The 19,337-nt window shown below is 39.9% G+C and overlaps 1 protein-coding gene across 6 annotated transcripts in view; it reads left to right on the forward strand.

Moving 5' to 3' along the window:
• Positions 1-19,337, forward strand: part of MCTP2 (multiple C2 and transmembrane domain containing 2) — a 237,150-nt gene that overhangs the window by 92,798 nt on the left and 125,015 nt on the right. For 4 of the 6 annotated variants that reach the window (XM_080808083.1, XM_080808085.1, XM_080808086.1 and 1 more), the window contains 5 exons: positions 310-386; positions 908-1,019; positions 5,131-5,166; positions 15,726-15,890; positions 18,177-18,307. In XM_080808083.1, coding sequence (XP_080664209.1) covers positions 310-386; positions 908-1,019; positions 5,131-5,166; positions 15,726-15,890; positions 18,177-18,307 — 521 coding nt within the window. Of the gene's footprint in view, positions 1-309; positions 387-907; positions 1,020-5,130; positions 5,167-15,725; positions 15,891-18,176; positions 18,308-19,337 lie in introns of those variants that run through there. The other 2 variants (XM_080808088.1, XM_080808087.1) reach the window with 2 other exon arrangements.

The following is a 19,337-nucleotide window of genomic DNA, read 5'->3' on the forward strand; positions in this document are numbered from 1 at the left end:
ATTTTAATGAGACACCATTTAAACTACAGAGAGCAGTCCATTGTGCATAATATTTTAATGCACATGAATCCTGCCTTAAGAGTATTTTCTATTGTTGTTTTGGCCGTGGTAGGCAAAAATGGGCAAGTTTGAATAATCTTCGTTCTCACCATCGGCTTGGCCTAATGCCTCAACTGTATGGTGCAAATTATTTTTTAGATCTAGAAGACCAAATTCAAAATCCCCAGCCTGTCGCATTTATTAATAGTTCAATAAATTCGGTTGGTTTACCTTATTAATGTGTGTTACTGACCTCTTCCCTCTTTGTAGGTATATGACCGAGATTTAACTACATCTGATTTCATGGGTTCTGCCTTTGTCGTTCTCAGAGATCTTGAGCTTAACAGGTATTGTATTTTTACCTTCTAATTGTGATTTTTGAATTTTAGAGGGAACTCAAGATAACGTTGAATGTAATGTGTTTAGATTTAAATGAAAAAAAAAATCTATATAAATGAAAGCGTGCTTTGAAATGTGAATTTTTCTTTGATTTTAGCTTTTATCTCCTGAGTGTATGAGTCAGACACTTAGTCGTCCACAGCGTGTTCCAAAATGTGTATGGGATTTTGAACTGTTAATATGCAGGTTCATTAACCTACGTAACCTAAAAATAAGACAAGTATTTAAATTTTATTTGGGCAGTAAGCGAAAAGAATCCATTAACCAACTGTTGAATTAGGCAATGCCGTACAGCTCCCCTACTCTGAAGATGGTTGGGTTATTTTTTACTGAATGTGGTGCTTTTTAAAACTGGTGTCACACTCTTACTCCAAGGTAGGAGACTTTTTCTGTAAGCTCTCGATGCATCGTGAGATTATATAGTAACTGCCCGTAAGTGCTAACGTTATTCATTGCTTTTTGCCTTTAGAACGACTGAACATATTTTAAAATTGGAAGATCCAAACAGTTTAGAAGAGGACATGGGGGTGATTGTGTTAAATTTGAGCCTAGTGGTAAAACAGGGTGATTTCAAGAGACATGTAAGTGTGACCCTTTTATTCTTTTCAAAATTCTTCACTGCGACTGTCCTTTGATAACTGGGTTACTGGATGGCTGGCATTTTTTGTGATTTTTCTTGGAGGGAAACAAATTAATTGTATTAAGATGTAAAGTACTATCTATGGTTCTACACACACTTTATTTTGGAATTCTGGAAAGAAAATCCTTTAAGGAATGATCTCTACTTTCGCTAAGGATGTGGATGTTGCAATTATTAAAATGCATATGCTTTTCCTAAGTGGTAAGATTTCCATTAACTATTTTCTTAGGTACTGGAGGACTTAGACATTATTCAGTTATGCAAAGCAGTTCCCGGGATTTAATTATTACACTGTAAATTATTAAGGTGATCAAATACGTATTTGTAGCATTCCAGTTTATTTTGTTTTCTTTCAGCTATCACATTTTCTGTTGAGAGTACTTTCGGGAAGACATAAATTTTAATATCCTCTGATCTATTATCACATGGATGTTTCTAGTTAATGCACGGCCTATTGAAGATCTCTCTAACACCAACAAAGCATTGGATTTTATGACGATTTGACTGGGAGTGTGTTCTTATGAGCAGATCTGTGACTACAAATCATAACCTAGTTTTATATGCAGGGGTCAGGCCTTAGAATTCCAACAATTAAAATAAGAACAAAAAGCATCTTTGATCAGAACTTATTTGAAAGGTGTTTCTAAAGCCAAGTAAAATATCTACTTGGAAAAGGACTAGAATGTGTTCAAATTTAAGCATGTTTAGACTCTGGTATGAAAATCTGAAATTAGGCCTCCAGTACTACTTCTTGAATTCAGTCAATGGGATCATATGAGGAGAATATTCTTCATTTTGACATCACCTTTGCTTTTAGTTGTAATTTATTTTCATGGTGAAAATCAGGACTGACTTACTAGTAAACTCACAGAAGATAGAGAGGGGTAGAAAGCTGAACAGTGATTTTTTTTTTAGTTGCCAGAAAGTCAACTCAGTTGTTGCTATTTTTAATTTGAATTCTTTACTTATGAGCGTTTAGTTGACAGTAACTGGGGGAAAAAGAAAAACCCTTCCATTTATTTATTTTTTAGAGAAACAGTCCTTTGGAAACTGGAAACCTCAATAAAGCTGATATCATGGTATTAAAGTATCTTAAATTGATGTTGAACATACACTTTTTTTTTTTTCCCCTATCCAACATAGCGAAGGAGGGTTTTCTTTCGCTTCTCTCAGCCTGGACAGTATTGCTATTAGATTCGGTGTCAGTGTGTGTGGTCAGTGACTGGTTCCTTGAGCTGGACGCCACGCTAAAATAACAGGCCGTGTAAATAAGTACCATTGGCCCCATCATCGAGCAATTGCTACCTGATACGTGCTGAAAATTTTCTTACATATGCAAGTGGGGTTCGGGAAGTTGGATAATTTTTCATAGAAGCAGTTGCCTAGGTATTCCTGTTGTGAATGTTTCTGTAGCAGACTGGATTATGTCTAGGGCCCTTAACATATATTTAGATATTGCCAAAATTTGAAATTTTTTTTTTCAAAGATTTTTATTTATTTATTTGACAGACAGAGATCACAAGTAGGCAGAGAGGCAGGCAGAGAGAGAGGAAGGGAAGCAGGCTTCCCACTGAGCAGAGAGCCCGATGTGGGGCTCGATCCCAGGACCTTGGGACCATGACCCAAGCTGAAGGCAGAAGCTTTAACCCACTGAGCCACCCAGGTGCCCCCCAAATTTGGAATTTTAAAGTAACGCCATTTTAGTTCAGATGCAGTTCAAATTGCAGAGGTGTTAATACGAGGTGCTGCCTGGATGTGCTTTTGTCAAACATCTCAAAGAAAAACTTCAGAGTCCTGAAAGGAGCCGCACTTTTCATGTTACTGAGTTTAGCCCTTTTTTTCCTTGACTCCCTGCCCCCCTCCCCCACTTCTTTTCAAGAGTTTGCCAGACTGTGTATCTGCTCACTCCTGCGTTTTCTCATTTTCTTTGTTCTTTGCTTGTCTGGTAGAGGTCTAGGGTACACTATATTTCTTGTGTATATATTTTATGGGGCATTATAATACAGAAAACCCTGCCTGCTCTGATTTGTTCTGATCAGTAGTTTTATTCTTCTGTTCATGTACTTGGTCAAAGTATCCCCAAGCAAGGAATCCTCTATCCAGGTCCGTATGTGGTTTTTCAGCTTAATGCTATGCCTATGGGGGCCTTGGGAGAGAGCAGGTATCAGAAAACCTTTGTTCTTTGCACTATCTGAATATTTAAAGACATCCTTGTGTGGGGTTTTTAAACAGCAATAACTAACACTCAAGACTGGAAAGACGAGATCATTCGATCAGGAATCCACTTGTCTGTAAATTCCCACCGTGGGAGTCTTTGTCACTTGAGAACCAGACTGACAGAAATCTGAACACGAGCAGAATGTCGGTGAACTCACCCTCATGTCCAGGGCTTTAAGTGTGCATGGACGTGGTAGAGGCAGAAGGCAGGTGCCGGGTGGAAGGCTGAGAAACCCACCATCTGTTTCTTTTCCTTGGGTTGTGGTTGGCATTGCGGGCTCTGTCCTCAGACGGCCTGGATCTGAATCCCAGCTCCGCTACTTTCATGCTTTGAGAAGTTAAGTGATCAGGTCACATACACAGAATTACTTAACCTCTCTCAACGACAGTTTCCTCGCGTGTGAAATGGAGATTAAAAAAAAAAAAAGTATTTTACGGGATTATGAAGATGGAGATGATCAAATACAGTGTTTGGCATGGGGTAGACTGCCAATATATGGTAGCTCTTAGTAGTGTAATAAGCAGACGGGCATTTCATTTCCATTAATTTTTTTTTATGATTGTTAAAAAAAATCAAATGCATTCTATGTCAGAGAGCACTAGCTAGACGTGTGTACCTCTAGGATGGTAATTAATTTTGGTGGTTGTTTGGGTGAAACTGTTTGTCAGTATGATGTTAGGAAAATAGAAAAAGAACTGACTTTAATACCCAGATTGTAATCTATAGCTCTGCAGCTGTTGTGGCGGGGGAGTGTTTTTTGTTTTTTGGTTTTTTTTTTAATTGTTATTTTATTTATTTATTTATTTATTTATTTTCAGTGGGAGGTGTTTTTAATTAAGAATATGTTCAGGTCATTTTTCTACCAGTGTTTGTGGTTGCTGGTCACTGGAATGTAAGTGAATTTCCCCCAAAGACTATGTATTTTCTGGTTTCTAATTGATTGGGAAGACGTATTGGCAAAGTGGGTAAGGTCATTTGCCTAAAGGTATTTTTTCCTTTAAGCATAATAGGAAATGTGGTCTGCTCGATTAGATTCATAATTGCGCAGTAATCTCCCAAATTTATCCAAGTTTTAACATCCAGTTAGCTGGTTAACCAGCCAGAGGAGAGCTTCGCAGTCCTGGATGGTGACAGGGATAATGAGAGGATTTTGCTAGGAAAGAATTTTAATTGTAGACGAAATTCAGCAGCCTTAGCATGACAAATGAGAGATCAAAAGAGAACAGTGGTGAAGTTACTTGCTGTTCAGAAAATTTGTTCTACCCTTCCTTGGTGCTCTATTAGCCTATTTTTCTTAATTGTGCAGGAACAGCTCAGATTTATTTTTCCCTATTATTTTGAATATTGAGATTTGATCATGGGGGTAAGTGGAATGATTTTTTTTTTTTAAGTTTCTAAAAGTATGGAAACCTAAACATGCACAAACATTGTCCATGAACTTCTTAAATATTTTTAGAATACTATCTGAATTTTTTAAGTAGGAGAAATCTTCCTTTGCAGATTTGCTTTTAGACATGAAATGAGAGATCTTTAAGGCAATTCAAAGCATTTTAAAGATGAAGAGTCTTCTCATACTGAGACTGAGCAGTATTCATTATGTCCTATCTTCTGATTATTGAATACTAGGAGAAAACGATGTCACACAACAGCAGAAATGGGATTTTTTTCTGTTTCTGTTTTTTTGCTCAAACGTGTTTTCTCTTTAACCTCAGAACTCAGGTATATGTTGCTTGACTAGAGTGTGCACCATCTAACTAATGAATTTTGTTATTAACGATTCTATTTCTTTCTTTCCTTTTGCCATTTTCCACCATTCAATGGACTCAATCCCTAGCGTTGGTCAAGTCGGAAGCGGTTGAGTGCCAGCAAGGTAAATATACTTGTTTTTTTTTTCTTTACGTCATTTGGGGAAATTTCATCTTTGTGGCAATACACGTGACTGGTATTGCCCAATCTTTATACATAGTAACAGCATTCTCTTCTCATTGTTGCTACTAATAAGAGGGAAACAACCTCCCTTTTAAATTTCATTTAAAAAGGGCATAACCAGATGTTTGAACTTATACATGTGTTAGTGGTGACATTTTTTATGTACCAGCCATGTTAGAATGTTACACTTCATTAAGCCTGGATTATTTGGAATATAGTGCTGTTTGAATTAGTCCTTTAGGAAGTTATATACCACTAGATGGAAACTAGCTTTGGTATTGTAGGGGCAATGAAAAGATTGATCGAGAGGACTGTGTGGTGTATTTTATAAATCTCTCTTGTATTAGTCCTATTTTTCTGTTTATTACCTTCTTTGCTGAAAGTTTCTTGAAAGCTTTCTTCATGAAGTACTGGTAATTTTTTTTTTTTTTTTTTACATTGCTGGTATCTTTTTAAGCAATCATAAACTGTTGTCCAATTTGTAAAAGCTCTCTGTGTACAAGGTAAGAAAACATTGTTAATCTATCTGGTTATTGAATCAGTAAGTCCTAGTGACTACATGTCAACAGTGATGTGAACATAAACAAAACCAAAAAAGTATTTGTAACTTTAATGTTGCTACTCTGCTACTTTTTAAAGAGATGTGGAGGTGACTGTGATGTGTGTGTGTGTGTGTGTGTGTGTGTATGTGTATGTGTATGTGTGTGCGCAACGCATGCCTCAAAGCAGATATACCGGCAATCTTTGTATATACATTGTATATACATTGACACACACGTAAATGCACAAATGCATGCCCGCTCTCTTCTATCCTCTTGGTACTTCAGTCGTTTACGTCTCTGTAAAATAAAGTGATTGAAACAAAGGCTTTGTGAGTTTGTAAAAGTGTGTGTGTGTGTGTGTGTGTGTGCATTTGTAAGACAGAAAGAGACAGAATTGTCCCCTGACTAGCACTAATCACTTGGGAAGAAAGACAAACTTTCCAAACCTTTTTTAAAATCCAAAGGACTCAAAGCCCACCTCTTACTAAAATGTGTATCCTTTGCATTTTATACACTCTAAAAATGACCATGATAAGTTGTTTTATTAACCAGTTCACTTGGTTTACAAGGCTCTTTTTTTTTCTTGTGTATGTGTGTTTTCTGTTTTTTTTTTTTAAGAAATAAAATTAAGAGACAATAAATAATAATGTGAAGCTGTCTCAAAAATTCCTCCCAACTTTTGTCTTATTCCTTTATAGTCACTAGAGGGTAGAAGAACATCATTTCTTGCCACAGAAGGGAGCCCAGCTCTTGCTCTCCCATATTAAGAGCTTCTGTAACCATCCGAAGCAGTAAACTTTCCCGGCATGCTTTGGAGAAGCCTGACAAAGCAGTATTTTCTCGTTTATTGATTCTGCCGCTGCACTAAAACACTGGTACTGTACATCAATAACCATCTTTAGTTAGGGAGCTCCGGCCTGTGGAAGAGCTCTGGCAGTTTGTGGGAGAACATAAAGGCTAGAAAGAAAAATTGTGAGCTTGGGGAATATTGGAGTCTAGGGAGGACAGGAGAGGTTATGGGAGAATGACCAAAGGAATGAGGAGGGAGAGAAGAAATGTTGACGGCCTGGATAAAGATATCACAAATACGAAAGACACAGAGGATCCTGGAGAGCAGTATTTATATCTGTATTGCAGACTTGTGTCTTACCACCGAGCTGCTGTGGTGTTTTTGTTTTTTTTTCCCCTCTCGTGGTCGTTTCTAGAATTTTGACTTCAGTGCACTGGGCTCAGAGAGTTAATAAATGCCCAGACCTGGGGCCTGTGTTTAATAAAACTTTCAATGAGTAGAGCTCATTGAATGCCACTCATGATCTTACATGAGGGATATGGTTTATGTGTTGGTGAAGAATTTCAATTGTTAAGTTGACTTTTTGCTACTTAGAGTTTGCAGGTTTTGTGGAGAAAGTGAGGGAGCTTCTAATCTGATTTATGAAAATGAGTGCCATGGAAAATCTGTAGGCACGATGATTAACCCTCTGTAAAAGTAGTTAAAATAGCCTGATCAACCTGTCTTGGTATTTTTTAAACTGTAAGCTGCTTCTTCTTTTTTTTTTTTTTTAAGATTTCCATATTATATTTAAAAATGAGGCAACAGAAACTTGACATAGAGATTACTATGCTATGAGTATCTAAAATTTTATTAGTCCTAAGTAATGTATTCTCTATAAAATGTCATTGACTTTTTCACCTCAATCTTAGTCTTTTAATGGCTTAACTTTATTTAGGTAATTCCCTCTTAAACCCCATAAGTTTATAATTTTGCACCATCCAAAGGGACCCAGAATGGCAGCCTCTCTTCTAAAGTGTTTTCTTATTCTATTGACCTTAACCATAACGTAGTAAATACAGAGAGATTACCTTTAACAAAGAAGGTTTGGTTTCACCCAGAGCCTGTTTACCTTCTGATGAACATTTTAGTGTGAGAATTGAGAATCTGATTTAACAGGGCCTGAATCAGATAATTAGCTCTTTTTAGAAGTTTATTTAGATAAGTAGATATTTATTTTATTAAACAGATATTTATTTTATTTAATAAATAGATATTTTAGATATTTATAATCTTTTCTGTGAAGAGATCTGTTTCCAAATCTTACTCTCTTTCTAATGCATGTATCACGTAGAAAATTAACAACAGTGACTTCTCTAATATCAGATAGTTTAATGGGGGGAAAAAAACCCATAATGATAAAAGATGGAACCGAGAAACTGAGAAATCACTGACTGTATTCAGCAATCCATGCACACGCACCCACACCCACACCCTTCCCCTGTCTGGGTCTTTGCTGGTCCTGTGGCCAACCACAATTCCCCTTTCCTAGAATTTCCTTTACTGTACATGCATTTGCTCTGCAATAAATCTTGATTTTTTACATAACCCCTCTTTGACCATTGGTTTATACTGGGTATACCAGTAATCTGAAGTAAGAGACCTGACCTACACCACTTTTATGTATGAAATTAGTTCACTAGTGGTGCCAGTCTTTGGACTGTTCAACTTCATATTCTTGTATCTTTGTTCCTCTCTGTTATTACAGAGGCTGATAACCACAGGATATGTTTTCTAGGTTCACCTGTCAGGTGGCCTCCAGCTGGCTTTATACCACGAGAGGAATTGTTAAGATACTACCAAGTAGGAGAATTTCCAGGGTATTTCTCCTTTTTCCCTCTGTTTCATGTGGTGTCTGGACATGGACCGTATTTTGCATTTTCTCTTAGACCTGCCATGGTTTCAGCTTCTACCAGGTGAGCCTGACCCTAGTATTTACTCTTCCTGCCTCACTACCCAGGGCTTGCAGAACCTCAGCCTGAGGGCACAAATCCACCCCTAGGTCTGGATTTGCAAGTAATGTTGCAATAGAGCTGTTCCCATCTGTGTAAGCATTGTCTCTACTTGGCAGCTGTGGAGTACTGTAGTTGGGGCAGAGACTTAACAGCCTGGAGCCTGAATATTTATTCTCTGGACCTTGGCAGGGAAAATTTGTCCACCTCCCTTTCCAGCCCCAGAGTGTTGGGGAGAGCTTCCTTCTGTTGCCTACTTAGGTTTTCTTAGCCATGTCTGTTTGGTCTCCCAGGCATCCTATACCTGGGAGAGCAGGTGTCTGCATTATATCCCCTCTATTTTCACTATCCATTGTGGTTCTCTTTTCCCTTTGGATTCTGGTGCAACCTAAAGGGGCTTTTGCTATTGGCTTTTTGGGATACTGTTTTTTTAAAATATTTTATTTATTTATTTGACAGACAGAGATCACAAGTAGGCAGAGAGGCAGGCAGAGACAGAGAGGAGGGGAAGCAGGCTCCCTGCTGAGTAGAGAGCCCGATGCGGGGCTCGATCCCAGGACCCTGGGATCATGACCCGAGCCGAAGGCAGAGGCCTTAACCCACTGAGCCACCCAGGCACCCCGGCTTTTTGGGATACTTTTAAAATTGCCATTATTTTATAAGATTCATGAGTCCCAGGATAAGGATTCTTCATGAATTTAGGTCATACCCTCTCTGTTTTCCTTCCCTTTTATTCCTTTGGTTCATCTGTCCCTCTGTTTCTGTCTGATATCTAGGACTTCTGAAAGGCAGTCTATAAATCCATATAACTATCTCTCTGGGTAGAAAGACCTCTAGGGCCTTTCCTCATTTCTGGGGGCCTCAGTCATGCTCAGGTAAGGCCATGAATCTGTTAGCCTTCTCTAATCGCATGTGTGCTCCGGACCAGAAAAACAGAGCTGCTCCCTCCCTAAACTTCTCACCAAATGTCTCCTCTCAGTGACATAAGAGTCAACTTTGGCCCAAACCCTGTCACTGAGCACATACTAGGTTGGCCAGAATGTTGTCCTGACGATTCAAAGATGACACGGACTTGGCCGTGTGATTGCGGAGTCAGCAGAAGGCAAGACTGTAGGGAGGTAGGGGTGTTCAGAGGGTGTGGTTAGACTGTATACTAGCCTTGCAGGTGGGCTGAATGCTGGGGACAGAGCACTGAGAGCAAATGAGAGGGAGGAAGAAGTGAATTGAGATACAACCATATAAAATAATTTGGCCCATCCCAAGTGCTCCAAAGCATATACTATCAAGCTTCAACCAATTGGGTTTTCCAAGTAGAGCCCCTGGGACCAGCAGCATCAGCATCCCCTGGATATTGTTAGAAATGTGAATTTGTGACCCGCCCCACCCTCCCAACATTGCGGACCTCTTGAATCAGAGACTCTACGGATGGACCCCAGCAATCTTCCAGCAAGCCTTGGCAGGGAATTCTGAAGCACGATCAAGTTTGAGAACCACTGGGGTGGACTTGGGTGTGACGTGGGGTGTTGGGAGAGGAGGAGACAAAGCTAGAAGCTACAAGACAAAGCTGCCAAGTCTTAGGTAGGGCTGGAATTAGTGCGAAGTGAGTGCAGCTCCTGGCACGCAAAACGCCCAAAGGTACTCAGGGGCCAGCCCTGCCCATTGCAGAAGCCTGAGAGTGACTTGCTTGCTTTGCCGTAGAGGGAGGTACGGTGGGTCCTGGATAGGGATGCCCTTGAAGTATTGTACCTGAAGGAGAGACATAGAAACGTGGAACACAGAAGGGAATCCAGAAATACTGCAGACTTCATGTTACTACATACGTGCATAGCATTTAACATTGAACTTCTTAGGGTTAGGGTGAAAAAGAAAATCTTGTTGAATCAGGTGGCCTTCTTTTCTTTTCTTTTCTTTTTTTTTTTAATTTTCATTTTTAAGGGTAGGAAATGTGTGGGAAGCATTTTCCTGTTCCTAATCCCTGAGAAGTGGGTATTTATAGACCATATCAAATTTTTTCAAAATCTTTATTTTTTTTTTATTTTGGAGTGCAAAAACTGAGCAATGGTAGTTTTTTTTTCCCACAATGAAAAAAATGTTAAATTTCATGGAAGGCTTTTCTAGCTGATATAGCTGTACAACCTGCAGGTTATTCATTATCCTTGGGACTATAATCTAGTTCTCATGTACAAGTATAAATCTCATGGTCCATGTCCATGTCCTTGTGGGAAATTTAAAAGGCTTTCTTTATGTCCTGACGCAGAGATTTTTTTGTGTGGTTCTAAGAGAATTTATGCCTACAGGATCCTCTTCGGCTGATGTAAGAATCTGCCAAGAGGAGCTTCTCTGGGAGCCTGTTGCATGAATGTACGGATCTTCTCATGTCATGTTATAAAAGCTGTTGACAATGAACAGTTGTTTTACATGTGGGGGAAAAAAAAAAAAAGCTTAGAAGGGCTATTTCAGGGAAACCTTTTACAGACCGAATATTCTCCCTTAGCTTTTCTAAGCAATGCCAACAGAGCTGAATCTTGTTTTATTGTTCATTTAGCTCACAAAGTTAATTTTTTCCCCTTGCATTTGTTTCCACTGACACCTCTTTTCTCACAATGACTTAGGAAAAGGAACTAATGAGAGTCAAAATAGGACACATTGGTGGCGTTAGAACACCCATTTTTTTTTTTAAAGATTTTATTTATTTATTTGACAGACAGAGATCACAAGTCGGCAGAGAGAGAGGAGGAAGCAGGCTCCCTGCCGAGCAGAGAGCCCGATGCGGGGCTCGATCCCAGGACCCTGGGATCATGACCTGAGCCCAAGGCAGAGGCTTTAACCCACTGAGCCACCCAGGCACCCCAGAACACCTATTTTTATACTCCCGTAACTGAGATCATAGAAAAAGAACCCACATGGTATTCGGCACCTAGTAGGTATGCCTTCCTAGAAGAATGTTGTACACATAGTTTCCCGCTGCCCCTCTTTTTTGTTCCTGTCTTTTAAAATTTGGTTAGTATTTTGTCCCACCCAAGGGAGTGCTTTGGATACCCGTCCTGTGGTGCTGGTTGGTGTGGTCTGTTCCAGACTTTGGCATAGACCACTGTCACGTTGCTTTTGGTGACTACAGGCTGTGGCCCCAGCTCCTCGACCGCATGCTACTCCTTTCAAGATGTTTCTTTACTCCTAACCCCTCTGCCATTCTTCCTGGCCCACGACGGAGAGGACGCACCTTGCTGACATGCCTGTCATTTCTGGGTTTTCTTCTGCAGTCATGCCAAGAGGCTGGGATCCACATCACCATCTCCCCAGTACACCACTTGGCCGAAATCCTCCAGAAATGCATGTGGCCAAGCCATAATCCGTTTTATATATCCCAGGAATGACAGTCGTTCACTGTTTTCAGAGCCTGTGCCTAGATCACGAACTTGTGACGTTTCTCTGCAGTGCTTCCCTTCACCTTTACTCCCTTTTTTTAACCCTTTCTTGTCCCTGGAATTGTCATGACTCAGAAGTAAATTGTGCCTGAAGCTTTTCATTTTTCTGAAAGTCTGTGTTTCTTTTCTTTCTTTCTTTCTTTTTTTTTTTAAAGATATGTTTATTTTAGGGGGGGGGGTACGTGAGGGGAGGAGAGGCAGAGGGAGAGAGAGAATCTCAAGCAGACAGTTGGCTCCCTGTTGAGCGTGGAACCTCACGTGGGACTAGATCCCACAACCCGGAGACCAGACCATGACCTGAGCCGAGAGTTGGACCCTTAACCAACTGAACCATCCAGGTGCCCCGTGAAAGTCAGGATGTCACTAAGTTAAATATCATACCTCGTATTCACTGGTCATAACGAACGTGTGCGTTTTGGATGGAAGTTACAATTTCTGTTCAGAGGAAAGGTGTGGGTTTGCTGGGGTGGGGGCTGAGGAAGAGAAAGCGCCTATGAATGAAGCAACATAGAAACAGTGAAGTGTTCCGATCCTTAGGGAGGAAGGAGAAAAATAACAAAACCCTGATGTACTATATTTTATCCTTTATGTCGGCTGAGAAATTAGGGTCAGGACCCAGAAACTTTGCTCTATCTCCTGGTGTCTGTTTCAGCGCAGGTGGGGTGGGCTTCTCCTTTGATGGGTCATTTCCTTCTCTCCTTTCACATTCCAGGCTGCATTAAGATGACAAATTTCACTTATAGGCTCAGGCACAGACGTGAAAACCTGAACTATGGAGTTAGCTGAGTGAGTGCAGGGGAGTGGATTTATTGTGGGGAGACAGGGATTGTTTGAAGAGCACAAAAGATTTGGGGAGCCCAGGTTTGCATCAGAGCACACAGAGGATGGGCTCTTACAATACCCGCCCTTCCCCCAGTGGCTCCGTGCTTAAGGCTCATCACTTGTCTCAAATACATGTTAAAGTAATTAAGACACTTCTTTAAAACACACCCCCCTTACCCCCGCCCAGAATATGTTGCTCGTAGACAAAACTTCTTTTGGACATAACCTTGTAGTGCCTTTTGCAGAAAGGTCGAGGGTAGACTAAGGAGAATAAAGTCCTTGTGTTCGTTTTCTATCTGGGAACTCTGCAATAAATAGTTCACTTTTCCTACCCTCCTTTAGTAAGGGGGGAAAAAAAATCTTGGACGGCAAAGACCAAGTCCGTCACATCAAACATGACTGCGTTAAATACTAAAATGTTCTAAGTCCGACTGAGATAGATAAAGGCTTTGATGGAAAGTGGATATTTCCCAGGGACATTACAAGCAATAATCCAGATGTTATGGTGTAATGCAACGAGTGTCCGTGGATAGATCAGGAGCTCCAGCCAAGCCGCGCCTGATGTAGGCCTCCGCTTTGCCCTCCCATGCTGTTCTGCCATATGGAACCTATCTCTCGGCCCCCTTAATAACCAGCTTTGGATTCCATTTTCACAGAGCTCATAGAGCTAAGTGGGGCTGTTTTATGGACAAGTTAGATAGAAGCCTTTCCAAGATAAACATCCAATTTGAAATTAGGACATACCGAGCCACAAAATTATTTTAGGGCATATTTCATGGAAGCAGTGCCATTTTTCTTAGGCAATTGCCAGACTGTAGGATGCCCTTTGATCCCATGTGGACATTACTCCCTTCTTTATAAAAAGGATTTTGAAATAGTTGCAGTGTTTAGGGAGGAATATATCTGTCGGAGCTTTGAAGCATGGCCATGGGACAGGTCATGGTTTAGCTTCTTGGTTGGCAAGTCAAACTTTAAGAAGAAAAAAATTAAAAAGAATCGTAGCAGGATATATGAATCAAAACCTCATTTTCCTTTTAAAGATAGAGATTTTCAGCCCCGGTACTTAATAAGGTATAAAATATATTCAACGTATCCAGCTCTATAAGATCACAGAGTTACAAATGCATATACATATATGTTCATATATGTGTCTATTTATATGCTGTGTTTTTAATAACCATGAAATTGCTTAACTTTAATTATTTAATAAAGTTTCATTAGTGAATATATTCTATGTACAACCAAACTGGAAACAGAGGTTAAGAAAGGATAATCCATGTTCTCCCGAGGACAGGGATTTTTTTTTTTTCTTTTGAAAATCCTGGTTCTCTCTCAGCACCTCCAAAACTCGTGTGTGTGTGTGTGTCTGTGTGCGTGTGTGCACGTGTGCGCATGCCTATGCCTGCATTTTAAGAGAAAAGCTACACAGTTGAGAAGTTTGAGAGTGTAGATTTCCTTGAATGTGTTTTGTTTAAAGGTAGGCACAAAAGGACGCGCCAAATGGTTGGGGTGGCCCTGCTGTATCATTTTTTAAAAGTGGTGGAGTGACATGTGTTGGATGAGGTAAGCTGGGATATAATTAATATGATACTGACATACCATTTGTTGTGATAAATTGTGACTAACTGGTGTCCGAGCAAATTGGTGTCTGAATGATCTCGAAGATATATTGCGCAGATGACAGGGAATGAATATATAGTGTTAGAAATCCATTGCTTTCCTGTGATACTTGATGCCATTTACATTCTTCAGTCCATTTATTTCTCCTTCAAATAAAGCGGTCTATGCTTGTACCATTTCACGTATCGAGCGGCAAACGTAAATGAACTCCGCCATATAATGCAGCGTGCGGAGCGTGCGGGGATCCTCATTCCGACAAACTCACCGTAAAAAAAGACATGGTTGAGACCTTCAGGGACATGCGAATGGGTGCTGGGTATTTCACGATAGTAAGGGAATTATGGTTACTTTTGTGGAGTGTGATCATGGCATGGTGCTTATGGAAAAACAAATATGGATTTTTGCTTTCAAATATTTCAGCCAGAGAGAACGAGGGAAGGGATACATGAAATCAGATGGGCAAAAATGTTGAATCAGATGAATAAGTACGTGGAGATTTATATACCATTCTCTCTGCCTTTGTGTATGTTTGAAAATTTACATAATGGAAATTAAAAATAAACAAAGTGTGCTTGTCCTCTTTATAATTTAATAATAGGGGATGTTTGCTTTTTTCTATATTCTGTTTAAGGGGTGTGTGAGTGTGCATGAGTAATATAATTTAGAAAAGAAAAAAAAAATAAGTTAACAGTTACTGAATCTCTACTGGATCCCAGGCACCATGCTAAGTGCTTTCTACGTCCTTCCCCTCCCTGCAGATCTGCAAAGCTCATTTGCCTGGCTAGCTGATTGCAGGCAGGTTCAGGAGTTGTGAATCTCACAGTGGTGCAGGGCTTTTTAGTAGTAGCCCAAGGAATACGGGGAAGTGTGGAAAGATTCAAGTGTGAAGGATAAATTCAAAACCATTATTTCTAAATACCCGCAGGAATTTTGTTTCCTTGCAAGCAGTGCATTGCTCTGTTCTCTCTGTTTCCCAGAATGCTTTTCCTCCCTTCCTACTATTAAAATAGCTGAGGGCCCCATGAAGAATTCCTACCAAGGAGCACATCTGGGTGGGAGTAGAGGCCAGTGCCAAATCCAAGCGTTGCTCCCAATCATCCTTCACTATATTGTTACAAGTCCAGGGCTCGAGAAGGAAATCACATAACTGTGCTTGCAGGTTTGCAAAATCAATGAAGACTCATAACACTTTGACCAGTCAGGGAGTGCTACTCATAATCCCATACTGAAAGCTGGAATTCCTGTGATCACCAAAGTCACACTCAAGAATTATCAGCAAGTTTATATGTCATCTTCATTCTTTGCTTTAGTCCTCTTTGATACGTAACCTGCGGCTCTCAGAGTCCCTGAGAAAGAACCAGCTCTGGAACGGGATTATAAGTATAACGTTGTTGGAAGGGAAGGATGTCGCAGGAGGAAGCATGACAGAGATGTTTGTCCAGTTAAAACTGGGAGATCAGAGGTATAAAAGTAAGGTAAGTTCTGTCAATTCCTTAAGAAGTACAAGATCTTTCATAATAAAGGAACTGAAAAAAAAAAATGTTTTCCACTTTGAATTTCACAAGAAGAGGAGAAATTTAGTTTTATCCCTCGTAACTTAATTAGGAGCATTCCAGACAACAGAATAATTATATAGCTGTAGTCAATTAATATACCTATTGGGTTGCTTAGCATAATTTATTTTAATATAGTAACTGGAGCTAGAGAAAACTTATTAAATAACAGATTTGGTTGCATGATTTATTTTCATTTTGAAAATAAGCAAACGTTTCAAAGATTGCAGGAAAGGGATAACTAAATATTTCCAAAATCCTACAAAAATAAAATCATGTAATATATTTGGGTGAAAACACTTGAGATAATGAAAAATATTTTCAAAATCATATATTCTTTGCTTTCTCTTACATATTACTATTAACACCAAAAATGGGCATTTGATGCTGGTTGCTGTAATTTTTTTTTTTAAACTGAAGTATTAGTGATTTGTTTTGAACAAAAGTAATGGTATTTTTAGCTGCCTTTATAACTCAATCATCTTACTCTCCTGAAACAAATTCCACTTAATTTTTAATCTTAGTAATTTGGTGTGGTTTTTATTTCAAAAACCGTAGTCTCCAAACCATGGTAATGAATTCGTTTTGCATAACTGTCAGACAGGAATATTTCCTAGGTTTTTATGGGTTGGGGGAACGAGGGTACCAGAAAGTTAAGTCACTTGCCCAAAGCCACACAGGAAAAAAAAAAAAAAAAAAACAAACCCCAAAAAACCAAAAATCAAAAACAAACAAGCAAAAAAAAAACCCCCCAAAAACCCAAAAACACTGGTGGAAGATTTTGAAAATAGATGCGAGGATATTTGTAATTTGGGCTTCCCAGTGTAGAGGACATAACACATGCAGACAGATGTAGTTGGGAAATTATTTGGAGAGCAAAAGGTTGTTTCTGCTGCATGCTCTTCAGTGCAAAATCAAACATTAAACATCACTTACTCCACCACAAGGAGTAAAGAGTTGAAGCTCACACCAGAGCATCATTTTTGAGAAACGTTAAAAAATTCTGGGTGAGTTACAGCAGAATGAGGCAGATGATTATTTTAATCAGGTTGTTTCAGGCTGTACCTGACAGTGAATGTATCCAGAGTGAACACATCTCTCCACTAAGATTCCTTTAGCCAGCCAGGGTCAGGCTAAGGATTTATAGAAAAATTATTCATCTCTAAGTACACTTAGCCCTTTGGACTAAGGTGAAGTACAGCACGAGTCCCGTATTTGTTCCAGTACCCCCTTGGGGAATATCACATTTAATTTGTGGTCGAATATTTTTTTTCCTGTGGTTTCTAAATTCTGTGATCTGATATATTAAGCTCAATGTGAGAAAGAGCTTAAAAGATATTACACGATGTTGGCTACAGCCGACGTCTGAGTTGTCCCCATTTTCCCTAGCAGAAACGGTTTGGTGCTTGGATTAACAGTTGACTCAGTTCTTCTGATGGTCCGTGCCCAGCATTCATGCTCCGTTTTATTAACAAATTCAGTCTCTGGGTCAATGAAACAAAAGCAAAATAAATAATAATAATAAAATTAAAAAAAAAATGCTGCCAAGGTATCAAGCCCGTAAGCAGTTCGCAGTCACCGGGAGAACCCAGAAACCCTTGTGGAGTTTTCAGACCAGGCTGTTAACTTTTTCGGTGTGGCCATCCTGGGGTTTCTTCGTCTTTTTCTTGCTCATGTGTCCGGACTCAGTAAACTCAGATTTAAAACCAGGCAGCAGTGGCCCAGGGACAGGTTTCTCATGCAAAGCATCAGTACAGTGCAATGGACACCTCAGCCTCCTAAATTATGGACTTCTAATGCCAGCACTGAATGGATGCGCTAATAAAATTGTTACTTACTTGCATTCGATTAACCAATGAGGAGTATCTTTTGTGAGAGAACTACTGTAACTGTCTATTGAGATATGTTTAATATGTCTATAATATCTCTATAATTTATGGTTCCTTGTGGGGTAATTCTGGTGGGGTCACTCTTGCTAACGGGCTCGATACATACTTGAATCTGCGGGTGAGCTAAACGGGGAGCGATGGTTTGCCAATTCCCGAAACCTCAAAGTCCCTTTCGTTCCAAAACGGAAAGTTTAACTTTCTGAGGGAGGGGCACACCGTCCCCATCTCCTGCCGGGTAGACATGAAATGAATGTATGTAGCTTCTGTCGTGATGAATGGCATTTTAAGAAAATAAATATTATAACTGCATGTTTTCTAGACACTGTGTAAGAGTGCAAATCCGCAGTGGCGGGAACAGTTTGACTTTCACTACTTCTCTGACAGGATGGGCATTTTGGACATTGAAGTGTGGGGAAAAGACAGCAGAAAGCACGAGGAGCGTCTGGGCACGTGAGTTGGCTCTGCTTTCTAACTCGGGGGAGACGTGTGTGTGGCTTGTGTCTGCGTGGGGCTGCTCAGAGAGAATGTTGTGATCTGTTTGGCCTTAGACTAAAACCTCACATCCCCACCCCAGCAGCCATAAGGAAGCTGGACCCTAACCCCGGGGGGGGGGAAATCTTGTTTTGTTTTAACTGGTCAATGTCATTTCATATCGATTAAAACAGAAGAAAATAGTATGTGTCAGGAATTCTCTAAAAAAAAGTTATTGTGCCTTCTCAGGCTCTTTGGGAAATGTTTATGCCTGGGTCCATTTACACGCAATTTTCTTTTCCCCCAATAAATACTGTAAATGTATTTTCTCTTCCTTATGATTTTTTACAAAGTAACTTTTTCTTTTCCCTCGCTAACTTTATTGTGAGAATGCAGATAACCTACAAAATTATGTGTTAACTGTTGATATTATCGGTAAGGCTTCTGATCACCGGGGGCTGTTTAGTAGTTAGGTTTTGGACTGTGTCCCGGGCATCGGCACCTGTGACCCCTGCATTGTTCAGTAATCAACTGTGTAAGTTTCCAGTGTACCATACAATTTTGGTTTTGCTACTTAGCAAAATACCATATAATTTAACAAGAAGATGAAGCTAGGTGTCTCAAAATGATGGGGGAAATTTTCAGTGTCCTTGATGAGTTTTGGGGCAAACCATAATGAAATCTATTGAGGCGAGATCTAGTTTCTTTCTTTCCTCTTTACCTTCCCAGATTAACTGAGGGGCTCACCTATACATAACAAGCAATATCATGAATGTTATAGCTTCCTTCTCATAGCAGTACCATTCAGTGAGATTGTGCCCACACCATGGCTGGCCCTTGGGAAGTACCATGGAAATGCTGGTGGAAAGATCATCTTTGATCTTTCAAGGAGCCCTGCAAACTAGTAGAAGTATTCCTGTTCTGTGGAGGAGGGAGTAAGAGTGCAAGAGGCTTACAAATGACTTGGCCATGGACTTCAGAGCAGTGAGTGCCAAGGCTAGGATTCTGT

This window comes from Martes martes (genome assembly GCF_963455335.1).
Source record: "Martes martes genome assembly, chromosome: 7".
NCBI lineage: Eukaryota > Metazoa > Chordata > Mammalia > Carnivora > Mustelidae > Martes > Martes martes.